This window comes from Hakea prostrata, unplaced genomic scaffold (assembly GCF_041222555.1).
Source record: "Hakea prostrata isolate BN-2017 unplaced genomic scaffold, UWA_Hpros_2 contig_15, whole genome shotgun sequence".
Lineage (NCBI taxonomy): Eukaryota > Viridiplantae > Streptophyta > Magnoliopsida > Proteales > Proteaceae > Hakea > Hakea prostrata.
The window spans coordinates 403,607-415,401 of NW_028291134.1; the positions used below are offsets into that span (position 1 = coordinate 403,607).

The following is an 11,795-nucleotide window of genomic DNA, read 5'->3' on the forward strand; positions in this document are numbered from 1 at the left end:
AATTTCGCAAAGAAGTGGAAAATGAAAGAGGAGAAGTCTTTTATAGACTTAAAGATAAGGACGGACGAACAAGATTGAATTCGATCAACGAACGAGATTGTGTGACTGTTCAAGTGGAATTGATCAACAAACCAGATTCAAAACCATCAATGGCTATCGATCGTTGACAGTTCGAACATTAGGATAATGATGGCAACACTTACCAATGGCTATATGGCGTATAGCGCGTAGGTAACAAGGAGTTTAGGTGGCTCTACGGCACACTGATGAACAGAGACACAGTAACAATAAATGCGATATTTTTGGAATGAAAAGACGTTTCGCGTGATCGCGACCAAGGAGCAAAACCAAGCATTTGGTCTGGAACTTCTCCCGACCACTTGGCTTGGGGGGCTTATGATAAAGATAAAATACAACTGAACCCGATTGAACCGCAGTCGGGTAATCAACCCCAGTCAAGTCATGATTGGGTCATCAAACCCGGTTGGCAGCTGCCATAGCATAATCGAGACCAGTCTTGACAAGGTCTCAACAATTGCACGTGAATGAATGACTTAACCATTATGGATACGAACGTGGCCCCGAGGATTTCGGGATATGTAATCGAGTCATAGTAGGTAACTTCCTTCACTAGGAGTGGTGATCGTGCTGCTAGGTAACTACTCTTGAAGAAGGTAAAAACCCTAAGATCTGACGGTCGTCAAAGGAGGTGAAGGAATCTAACGGTCGAGATTAAGAGGTAAAGCCTATATAAACAAGTAGCCTGCAAACAGACGAGGTATCTGAATCGTTTATTTTACAATTACATTCAATTTATGCTCTGCAATTAGCCAAACCCTTGTCATCAGTTCCTTAACTGACTTAGCCTTCGGAGGTGGCCTCCCGACCCCACAGTCGGGCCACGTCTAATAGTGTTTTGTAGATGTTTCTTCAAGCATATCAGAGCGAAGCAGATTTTGGACGCATCACAACTATATGATATCCAACTCTTTTTTTAATATTATTCTTTAAAATAAAATAAAAAAAATATATATTTTTTCAAGATTTTCAACTAGGTTACTATTTAAAAAAAAATAAATAAAATAAAATATTTTTACATGAGTCCTTTCCATTGCCATTGGAAACAAGGTGTATCGTATTTGTAACTTCTTTGATTTTATTTTGATCTCATTAGAAATGCTTTTTGATATTATATTTTATTATAATTAAAAAAAATGGTAATTTTCATTTGGGACCCCTCAAGTTTGGTTCAAGTCATTTTTAGACTATAAAAATTGATACTTTGCATTTGCCTATCGTCTATATCTAAAAAAAACTAATTAAAAACACATAATTATTTTGATGACCAAATTGACCCTTATATTCTTTTAATTTTTTTGGAATATTTATAAAATTATTATTTTTCCTCACACTTTGAACGGTGGTAAGAGACTACTAAAATGTCCATATTACCTGCACTTGACTTTTAATCATTTTTCTTTAAACAAGTGCACATTTCAGGGTTATTTGGGTTTATTCATTTTGTTACCTATTTACCCTTCTTCTTTTTTTTTTGGTAAAGATGTTACCTATTTACCCACTAGCATAATTTCAGGTGCACACATACGGAGTTTTTGTTGCTTTTTACGTTCTCACTTTAAGAGAATAACTACTTTCGCAAATTATTATGAGATTTTTGTACATTTTCATTTTGAGAGAGTAATAATTTTGCTCTAAGATTTTGGGTTTTTAATTTGTCATTTATAGATAGGCTTCTCAAACGAAAAATTAAATTAATTCTAATTAACAAGCCCTCCATATTATAGAACATTATACGAGCAGCTAGGTTTGGAGGTTGAGTTGTTTATCCATTTCTTCTCATTTGTTTCTAGGAATTAGTTACCGAAGCATAATGTTTATGTAATGTATTTTCCCCTTTCTTATCTTATCTTAATTTATCTTTGATTCCCAAAAATGTTGTGTTTTTTTATAAAAATAAAAAATAAAAAAACCGAAAACGTTGTATTAGGCATGGAACTTTTTTTCGCTGAATTTCACCGAAATATCTCTGAAATTCAGTGATTTCGCTCCTTAGCGAACCGGAAATCAGGGGGCGAAATAATATTGTTTAAATATCACCGTCAATTTTCCGGTGAATCAAACGAAAATTGCCGGGTTGAAGGAGGAGAAGAAGAAGAAAGAAAGAGAAAGAAACAGAAGAGAGAACAAGAAGCAGAATGGAAGAACTGCCGGTGGTTAGCACTTTGTCTTGCTCCGGCGAATTGGCAAAAAAACGGAGCGTTGCACCTGCAAGAAATCACCGAAGATGAATGAAGTGATGAAGATAAAGTTTTAACTTTTTTTGACATTGCAATTCAGCCAAACAAGTGGTTCAAAGAGCCAAGATTTCGGCGATATTTTGCCATTTCGCCCAATTCGCTGGGTAGCAAAACTGGCGAACTGGGCGAAATATCTTTCCTTGGTGTTAGGTACATCCAATTATGAAATTGGAGTATTTGGATCATTATGCTATGATATGCAGCCTCAACTCTAGAAAAGGAATGTAATAAGACAAATCAGAAACATGATGAGGCTTGGTAATTGCAAACTCCAATGTTTTTTTTGCCCAAAAAAGAAAAAACTTAGGGACTTCTTTATTAATTGTTCTTTTACATTTCTATCATCGGTACGTGTAACCATTCGTATGACCACTTGATCAATAAACAACATTATCTTTACAAGAAGCCGCATTCCCTTTAAAAAAATATATTTAGATAATTAAATAGTTGTAGATTTATTGAATGATGTGGATGGTTGAACAAGTGGTAAAAATGTAAAAGCACATTTTTTCTGGAATCTGAGGTAATATCAAGTCAGCTTATATCCACCTCGACTAAATCTTTAAATGAGCTTTTATATAATTAATATAGACGGAGTTCGCCCTTGGCCCAAGGAAGGTTCGAACTCTAAACAAAACCTAGACAAATCTATCTCATTGGACCCAAATATGTAGCGGATTTTGCAAAATGGGATAAAAAGGTTTTTGTCCATCTTCTTCGCGTAGGCACAACCAGCCAAGTCGAAAAGTAAAGAAAATAAAGAAGTAGCGAGATGAAATGAAGATTGAGGAGCCAAATGGAAATAAAGAGGAGAGTCGATTGAGAGAGATCGGTAGTTATACCTTCATCAGAAGCATCATGCAAAACCCAGTTTAGAATGACCTCTGACTATCCATGTCCAGACTTGATTGTATTTCTTTAGAACTAAATGGAGAACCTTTTCTGTTGAACCCGTCTCACCATTCTTGCAACACATGGAGAAAAAGTGTGGAGAATTTTGATACATCATAGCTTAGTAGCTTACCATAATATTTATCTAGCTATCGGGGGGTGAGAATATGTAGCTATCAGGGGGTGAGAAATGGTAACTTTTGACAGAATACTATCAAAAGATATATCAGTTGGAAATTAAGAAATAAATTAGGGTATTTTGGTTAGGAAAGATCACTATCTCAAAAAGAAAAAATTATATGCACAGCTTTATATATACATATATTTTGTCTCTCACAGTGCATTTCTTTTATTTTTTTTATTTTTTTTAATTTTTTGGTACAAAGATGGGGATATTAATATTTCTCAGCAAAAGTTGAACGCACGACTTCTTCATTAAGAGGTGTTGATTTCAACACTAGAACAACTCTCCATTGGCCCGACAATGCATTTTTTTTTCTTTGTACAAAAGGACTTTATTAAGACGAGGATGGGGATATTAATGGATGGCAGCCACCGCGGGACTCCCCCCTCACCGAGAGTGTTTTTCCCTCCTCGCACCTAGGCAAGTGATCTTCATTTTCCCTGTTTTTCCACTGTTTTTCTCCTGAGTTCTCTAATGGCCTCTACTTCGAAAGGCCCTATCCTCCAGCCAGATGCACATCCTAAAACGCTTCTTCTGGACGAAGAGGATGATGATAGTCCACTCCTCACTCCAAGTAATACTCTGGTCGGCAAGATCCTGGATGGTAAGAGGTTTAGAACTCAAGCACTCACCGAAGGATTGCTAAAGGCCTGGAATACAGTCGCTAAAGTAGAGGTAATTCCTTTCTCTGAAACAATATTTATGTTTCACTTTGAACATGAATCAGATTTGAAGAATGTTTTAAATGAAAGTCCATGGACTGTGGCGAGTAATCTCATGATGCTTGAGACATGGAACTCGGAACACAAATGGGAGTTCAATACATGTGACATATGGGTGCAAATTCATGATATGCCCCAAGAATTGGCAAAGGCTAGTATTGCTCTTAAACTAGCTCAGATGCTGGGCAAGCCAAAAAAGGCAATGGTCATCTCGGGTGTACAGTTTGGCAAACAACTTTGTTACCTCAGAGTCCGTACTACCATCAACATCCATCATCAGCTGCAACGTTGCTTGACTGTCCAACGTAAAAATGGGGATAGTTTGCAAGTGAAGCTTAAATATGAAAGGCTTCCTCTCGTGTGTGAATACGTGGAGTAATTGGTCATGAAAGTACTCGCTGTACAAGCTTCGAAGCCCAGACAGGACCATCAAAAGCATCATGGATGTGATACTTTCGAATTTTGTGAGGACTTTGAACACATCTGTTCGGAGACCAAATCGAGGCATTCCCCTTCTCCTCGTCTCGGAAGCAGCGATCAAGACTACTCGGTTTTGAGCTCGGAGAAGAAACACCCCCTTCACGCCCACAGCTGCTCTCCCGCCAACACGAGCAGCCCTGGCACACCTCGCAGACCTACCTCCGCACAAAACGACTTTCAATTGGTCCCCACACTGTCAACAGCCTCATGTCAGGAAATATCCCCGACCACACCTGCTTTACAACCAACTCCACTGCCACCATACCCTTACATCTCATCGCCCTACCTCTCCCCACATTTTACAGGTTTACATTATTGGCAGCCCTATCATACCAACCAGAGGAATTAGACAGAGAGATCCTCTGTCCCCAGCATTATTCATTTTGTGCGCCCAAGGACTCAGTGCACTTATAAAACAAGAGGAGCAAGCTGGAAAGATTAAAGGTATTTCAATCAAACATAGAGCACCCTCCATTTCACATCTATTGTTTGCAGATGATACTTTAATCTTCTCTGAATTAAAATTGGAAATGGTACAAAATTTCAAAGAAATTCTGAACAGCTACTGCACAGGAAGTGGTCAAGCTTTAAATCAGGATAAATCAAGTTTGATTTTCAGTCCAAATACACCAATGAAGTTCAAACGGTGGTTTTCAAGGCTTCTGAATATCTCTTATACAAAAGAACCCACCAAATATCTTGGTTTACTGCCTGAAATTGGAGTTACCAAAACATCCACTTTCGGTTTTCTCACTGACAAACTTCGGAAGAAATCTCAAGGATGGAAAATGAAATTACTGTCACCTGCAGGTAAAGAGGTACTCATAAAGTCAATTGCAACGGCCCTTCCTCAGTTCGTAGGAGCACATTTCAAGATACCCAAGACAATCCACAATGCCCTGCAAAAAAATTCTGCAAATTTCTACTGGGGTAATAATGGAGGCAAACAAAAATTACACTGGATCAGCTGGAAAAGAATGTGCAGATCTAAAGCATCAGGGGGTCTAGGTATGCGAGATACTCAAAGGCAAAACCTTGCACTTCTAACTAAAGTTGCACATCGACTTTGGAGCGAACCAAATTCCTTATGGGCAAGGTTTACAAAAGCTATATATTTTCCTCATCGCCATTTCCTAACTGCCACACTCGGAAATGACCCTAGCTGGGCCTGGAGAAGCATTATGGAAGGCAAAAAATTTTAGAAGAGCAACTTCGATGGAAGATTGGTCTGGGAGATTCAGTACAGATATGGGAAGACAGATGGATACCCAACGCAATTGACGGTAAAATAAAATCACCAAAACCACAAACCTGTACCTTGCGGAGGGTTGCCGACCTTATCAACATTGCTGATCGGACCTGGAACTTGGCTCTGCTTCAGTCTCTGTTTCATCCTAATGAAGTCGCAGAAATCCGGAAGATTCCACTTAGCCTTTTCCCAACAGATGACAAGCTAGTATGGGGAGCGAGATAAAAAGGGATCTTTCCGCTAAATCCACATATCATGCCTTAACCAATGCAAGTATGGCTCTAGCCGATCAACAGTCTACCACTTCAAGACAGCCAAGATGGAAAGGTATCAGATCTGAAATATGGAACTTGATCTGGAAGGCGTACACGGTACCAAAAATCCGTCAACTATTGTGGCGTATTTGTGCTGAAGGTATTCAAACCGGCGAAAACATTAGACGCAGACAAATCGGTGGGGATTACACTTGCCCAAGGGGTGATCCATGAAGAATCGGCGGGCATCTCTAGACCGCGATTTCGCCGACGGGTTTGGTTCTCTCTCCTTCATGTTCAAGCCACCGAAAATCAGACGCTATACATGGATGAGCGGCTTGCAGCCTCAAAAAGGACTCCCAAAAGAAAATGGGAAGCACGAAAGTTCATCAGCCTGAATTTTTATCTCATTTGGGAAATATGGAAAGCAATAAATGCTCTTATTTTCACCCTTGAACACAGATCTCCCATGGAAGTGGTTAACCGAGCAGTGTTTCACCATGAAGCCTTCTAGAAAGCATCAGATGCAAATACAAAGATGAAGACCAGCATCGATAATCCCAAGCGAACCTCTCACTGCACGTTTAGCTCTCCAACAGACTGGCACCTCGTTCAATGTGATGCAGCTTTCCACTCAAGTACTCAACAGATGGGTTTGGGATATGTGAGTTACGATGCACATGGTACTCTTCTCAAGGCTATATCAAAACATGAATATTTTGGGTCTGCCATAGTGGGTGAGGCGCTTGCTTTACGGGCAGCCATGATGAATTCAATGGGTGAACAGCTGGATCGGGTCATTTTTCAGTCCGACTGTGAAGAACTGATCAAGATTTTACTTCACCCGGAGAAACCCTTTAACTCTGAACTCGTACCGATTGTGTCGGATATCAAGTATATACAATCTCAGTTTATTAATGTTAAGTTTGATGTAATACCTAGATAAGCAATGTGATTGCACATGATCTAGCCCGGAGGGCCATGTCGATTGTGGGCTCGACAATCTGGCCTATTTCCTCTCCTTGGTTGATTTCTTCAACCTCGGTCTTGGCCCAATCTTAATGAAAGTTTATTACCAAAAAAAAAAAAAAAAAGAGAATGGGGATATTAATATTACCTCAGCAAGAGTCGAACCCACAATGCATCTCTTTAACATAATTAAATAAAGAAATGCTTGCATGATAAGTTCGGGTGATTTTTGTTACACGGGAAATGGGAAAAACGAATGGGAGTGCAATTAATTAAGAAGGTTTTCCTCTTATGGAGTGGTTGGGTTACCAGGCTGGCTACATCCCCAACACGTGATTTTCATATATATATATATATATATATATATAGGTTTTCCTCTTATGGAGTGGTTGGGTTGCCAGGCTGGCTAAATCCCCAACACGTGATTTTCTATATATATATATATAGGTTTTCCTTTTATTGAGTGGTTGGGTTGCCAAGCTGGCTAAATCCCCAACACGTGATTCCTAAATATATATATATATTAAGTGATCCTGCTACTTCAGCAGATCTCACTCACATTTTGAGTATTATACTCGAGGCATAGCTGTTGAGAGAAGCTACATAGGGTCTTGACACAATTGAGAGTTGAGCTTTTCACCCAAAACAATGGCAAACTACATTTCTTACAGAAGTTGCTTTGTAACCAAAACCAGAGAAGAAGAGGAAGAAGATGAGAGAGCTTTCGAGAGATATAATAGTCTCATGTCAACCCTACCCAAGGAGGAATGTTGGATGTTTGAGAATCTTTGCCAATACCAAAACTTCTGGTTTCCAGATGTCTATTGCAGAGCAACAATGGCATTCCAAGACCACTTTAAGCCTCGCTCCACTGACATATTCTCTTCAAGCACCCCAAAAGCCGGTGCTACATGGGTCAAAGCCCTTCTCTTCTACACTGTTACGCGTGGTATCTACTCCAACCACAACCATCCCTTGCTTAGTAACAACCCTCATGATCTTGTTCCATTTGTGGAGCTCAGACTTTACGGCAATCAAATTCTTCCAAACCTTGAAATCCTTCCCTCTCCAAGACTCTTCGGAGTTCATACACCTTATTCTTCCCTGCCACCAAGTGTCATCCAACTCGGTTGCCGGATGGTGTATATTTGCCGGAACCCTAAAGATGTCTTTGTGTCTTTCTGGTTTTTCATCAACAAGATCAGAGATCAACTATCAAAACCACCATTGACTATAGTAGATGCATTTGAAAGTTTTGCAAAGGGAGTTCCCATTTTGGGCCTTTCTGGGATCATGTGTTAGGGTACTGGAAAGCTAGCTTAGAGAGGCCCGAAAATTTGTTGTTCCTCAAGTATGAAGAGATAAAAGCAAACCCAACTCTTCACTTGAAAAGGTTAGCCCATTTTGTGGGATACCCTTTTACCTCACAGGAAATCGAGGAAGGAGTTGTGGATGAAATCTTAAGGTCATGCAGCTTTGAGATACCTCAATAGCCTTGAAGTGAACAAGGTTGGAAAAAATCCTTTGGATCTCGGGAATGGTATCTTCTTTAGGAATGGTAAAGTTGGGGACTGGGTAAATCATTTAACATCTGAGATGATTGAGCGACTTGACAAGATCACAGAAGAGAAGTTCCAAGGCTCTGGCCTCAAATTTTGATCTCATATGTATTGTTTGTATGTTTTCAATTCAGGTTTCACTACATATATCATGTATATGTACTAGTTAGTATCTCTTCAACATTGCCAAGATAAAAGAAAAACCCATATGAGATTTGAAACATATCAGAAATCACAGAAGCACAATATCAAGTACTTGAGGCTAGGTAGGTGGGTTTGGCTTGGAATTCGGATCTTTTCTATCCAACTTGCTTGTATCAGGCCTTTGCGAGTGTGGAGAGCAAGCTGATTTCTCTCTCTCTCTCTCTCTCTATATATATCTATCTATATATATATATATCTATATATCTCTATATATATATATATATATATATTTTTTATAATGGATTTTTCTATATTTTTGACCACCCAAAGAGTTAGAAACCCAAAAGTTAAAATTGTTTTGTTGATGATGAGATGGCCTACTCCAATTGTCTACAGCTATGATGTTTTAGATCACTATGGGCTGTGGAGCTTGATTGATTATGGGTAATGTTCAGTGTATTAAAAAAGAGATTAAAATAATTTACATGTTAAATAAATTCATCTTCACCTTTAGTTGGTGGTAGCTCATTAGATATCTAACTTTCAAACCTGAATCGATGTATATACATTACATCTTTCTCTATCTCCAAAATTATTGATGCTGCTAGTGTGAAATCTCCCGGATTTCTACCCCTTTAACCCATGGTTTTAAGACCGAGAACCTGGGCCTTGATTCGGCGACAATCGTTGACCATTCAAGTCCAGCCCAAAGGATTGGAAATGGAACCAATGTTGGTAGATGACCCTTATAATGACTCAAAAACTCTCCTAGAGTTTAAGTGAAGAGAGAAGATTAATCCCGATGGTGTAAAAAGGGTGATCTTAGAATGTCCATAGGTCAATGATGGAGAATCTGATTGACACGAATAAGGTATCAAATCGAATATCATCGAAAGACCTTTCCAACGAGTCAAAAATCATCAAAATCGGAGTTTGTTTGGGGTCCAACCATGGACCATAAGTTTGAGCCGTTTGGGTGAACCAACCCCCACCCCATTTTCTATTTAGGGGCAAAATTGGAATTTCGGATTTTTAAACCCTATTTATGTTTTATCTCATCCGTAAATGCATTTTTGGAGGCTAGAAAGAGGCGGAGGCTTTGGAGAAAAGGAGAAACAAAAGAGAGGAGCGATTTCCATCCTTCCGAAGATTTTTATGATCCAAATCTTCGCAAAATCACTAAGAAATGTTAGTTTTCTTTAACCCTTCTCTTTAATCATAGTTGGTGAGAGTTTATCTTCTCTTCTTTCATGGAGATCTTGAAAGGGAAGGTTGTTAGGTATCTTGGATGCTTTCATTTCTTGTATTAATGTCCCTTCCTAGTTTGTGGGAGTAATTTCTCTTCTCTTCTTTTGAGGGATCTATGAAAGGGAATAATGATAAGTATTGTTGTGGAGGATATGTAACCCGAGAACCCCGGCCCTCGGGAGGAAACACATACCCACTCGGGTAAAGCTTGAAGAGCCCCTCGGGTAAGACTTGAAGAGTCACTCGGGTGAGACTTGAAGAGCCCCTCGGGTAAGACTTGAAGAGCCCCTCGGGTAAGACTTAAAGAGCCCCTCGGGTAAGACTTGAAGAGTCACTCGGGTAAGACTTGAAGAGCCCCTCGGGTAAGACTTGAAGAGCCACTCGGGTAAGACTTGAAGAGCCCCTTGGGTAAGACTTGAAGAGCCCCCTCGGGAGGGACACACACACCCACTCCGGTAAGTGTGCTCCCTTCCCTCGGGAGACTCTGAGAATCCCTTCTGGAGTAAAGCACATATCCACTGGGGACATGAGTCTTCTGCAGGCTCGGGAAGAACGGTGCTCTCTCACGAGAGACAAAGAAAACCTCCTCGGGAGGAAGCATATTAACCCTTCGAGAAACATGTTTGGAATCAGCTTAAGAATCCCACTTGGACTAAGTACCAAGAGTGACGTTGAAGACGGCCAAGTCAAGAGAGTCAATTATAGATAACTACTCAATAAGGCCGTTCCGAGAATTGGGGAGATGAGTTATCGGATAACGGCTTTATCTGGTCCACCAAAGAAGGAGCCGTAACTCCGAAGATATTTCACTCACTCTTCAACTGACAATCTGAAACTCAAGGAAGCGCCGCCTCCAAGTAACTTCTATATAAACCCACATCCTACATGGAGAAAGGTACGAGATTCATCTGATCAATTATTCATTACGTTCTTGAGAACTCTCTCAAGAACTCTTATTGTTGCCTAGGCTGACTTGGGCATCAGAGGCGGTTCCCCGGCCAAAACTTGGCTGGACCATTCTTGTTTTCTTTGTGAGTGCAGGCATCTCAGCTATTCCAACTTGGTTGGGGAGCTCTTAAGGTGGTCAACTCAGTATCTAGCCCTCGAAGAAGTTCTAAACGCAACAAATTGGCACCGTCTGTGGGAACCGTCACAGAAAGTCATGACGAGACGTACCACTCCTCAAATGACAAGTTCTCATCAAATTCTCACTCGAGCGAGAGAAAGGGAGATAGAAAACGAAAGTGTTGAAGAACAAATTCTCCTTCTCCAGATCGACAAATTTCGATTCTAGAGGAAGTTCAAGATGGGATTCGAGAGAATCCCCCATTAACCATTCCAACTCCGTTTGGAGAAGGAGGTTCGAATCAACCTCCGATTCCAGCCACAATGGCCGATTTGCAAAATATGCAAAGGGAATGCCAACAACAAATGTTGGAACTCCAAGGAGTTGTTCGAGGCTTAGTCCATCAAGTTGGGGTACCATCCGGGCCCCCTAGAAATTCGCAAGAAGGACGAAGGCGTGAAGCTATCCAACAAATTCGGGATAGGCAATGCCCGGTGAACGAAGAAAGGTGAAATCCCATAATACCAAGATGAACAACCGAACGAGTTGGAGAAAGATCTCAAGGAGTTCATATTGAAGAACCACTTCCCCGAGGAGATCGGACGAAGGGGAGTGTGTTTAATCGTTTGGCTGGGCTCAGGCAAACTCAGGATTTACCAAGGAGAGAACGCCGAAATGAAAGAGTTCGAGAACACCAAGGCGAAAGCCACG

The 11,795-nt window shown here is 40.3% G+C and overlaps 1 protein-coding gene and 1 pseudogene across 1 annotated transcript; both read left to right on the forward strand.

Annotated features, from left to right (window-relative positions):
- Nucleotides 1-3,867: 3,867 nt before the first annotated feature.
- Nucleotides 3,868-4,494, forward strand: LOC148999323 (uncharacterized). The gene has a single exon (XM_089141277.1). It carries the CDS (start codon nucleotides 3,868-3,870, stop codon nucleotides 4,492-4,494), a length of 627 nt encoding a protein of 208 aa, XP_088997403.1.
- Nucleotides 4,495-7,629: 3,135 nt separating this feature from the next.
- LOC148999324 (cytosolic sulfotransferase 5 pseudogene) lies at nucleotides 7,630-8,885 on the forward strand (annotated as a pseudogene).
- The last annotated feature ends 2,910 nt before the right edge of the window (nucleotides 8,886-11,795 follow it).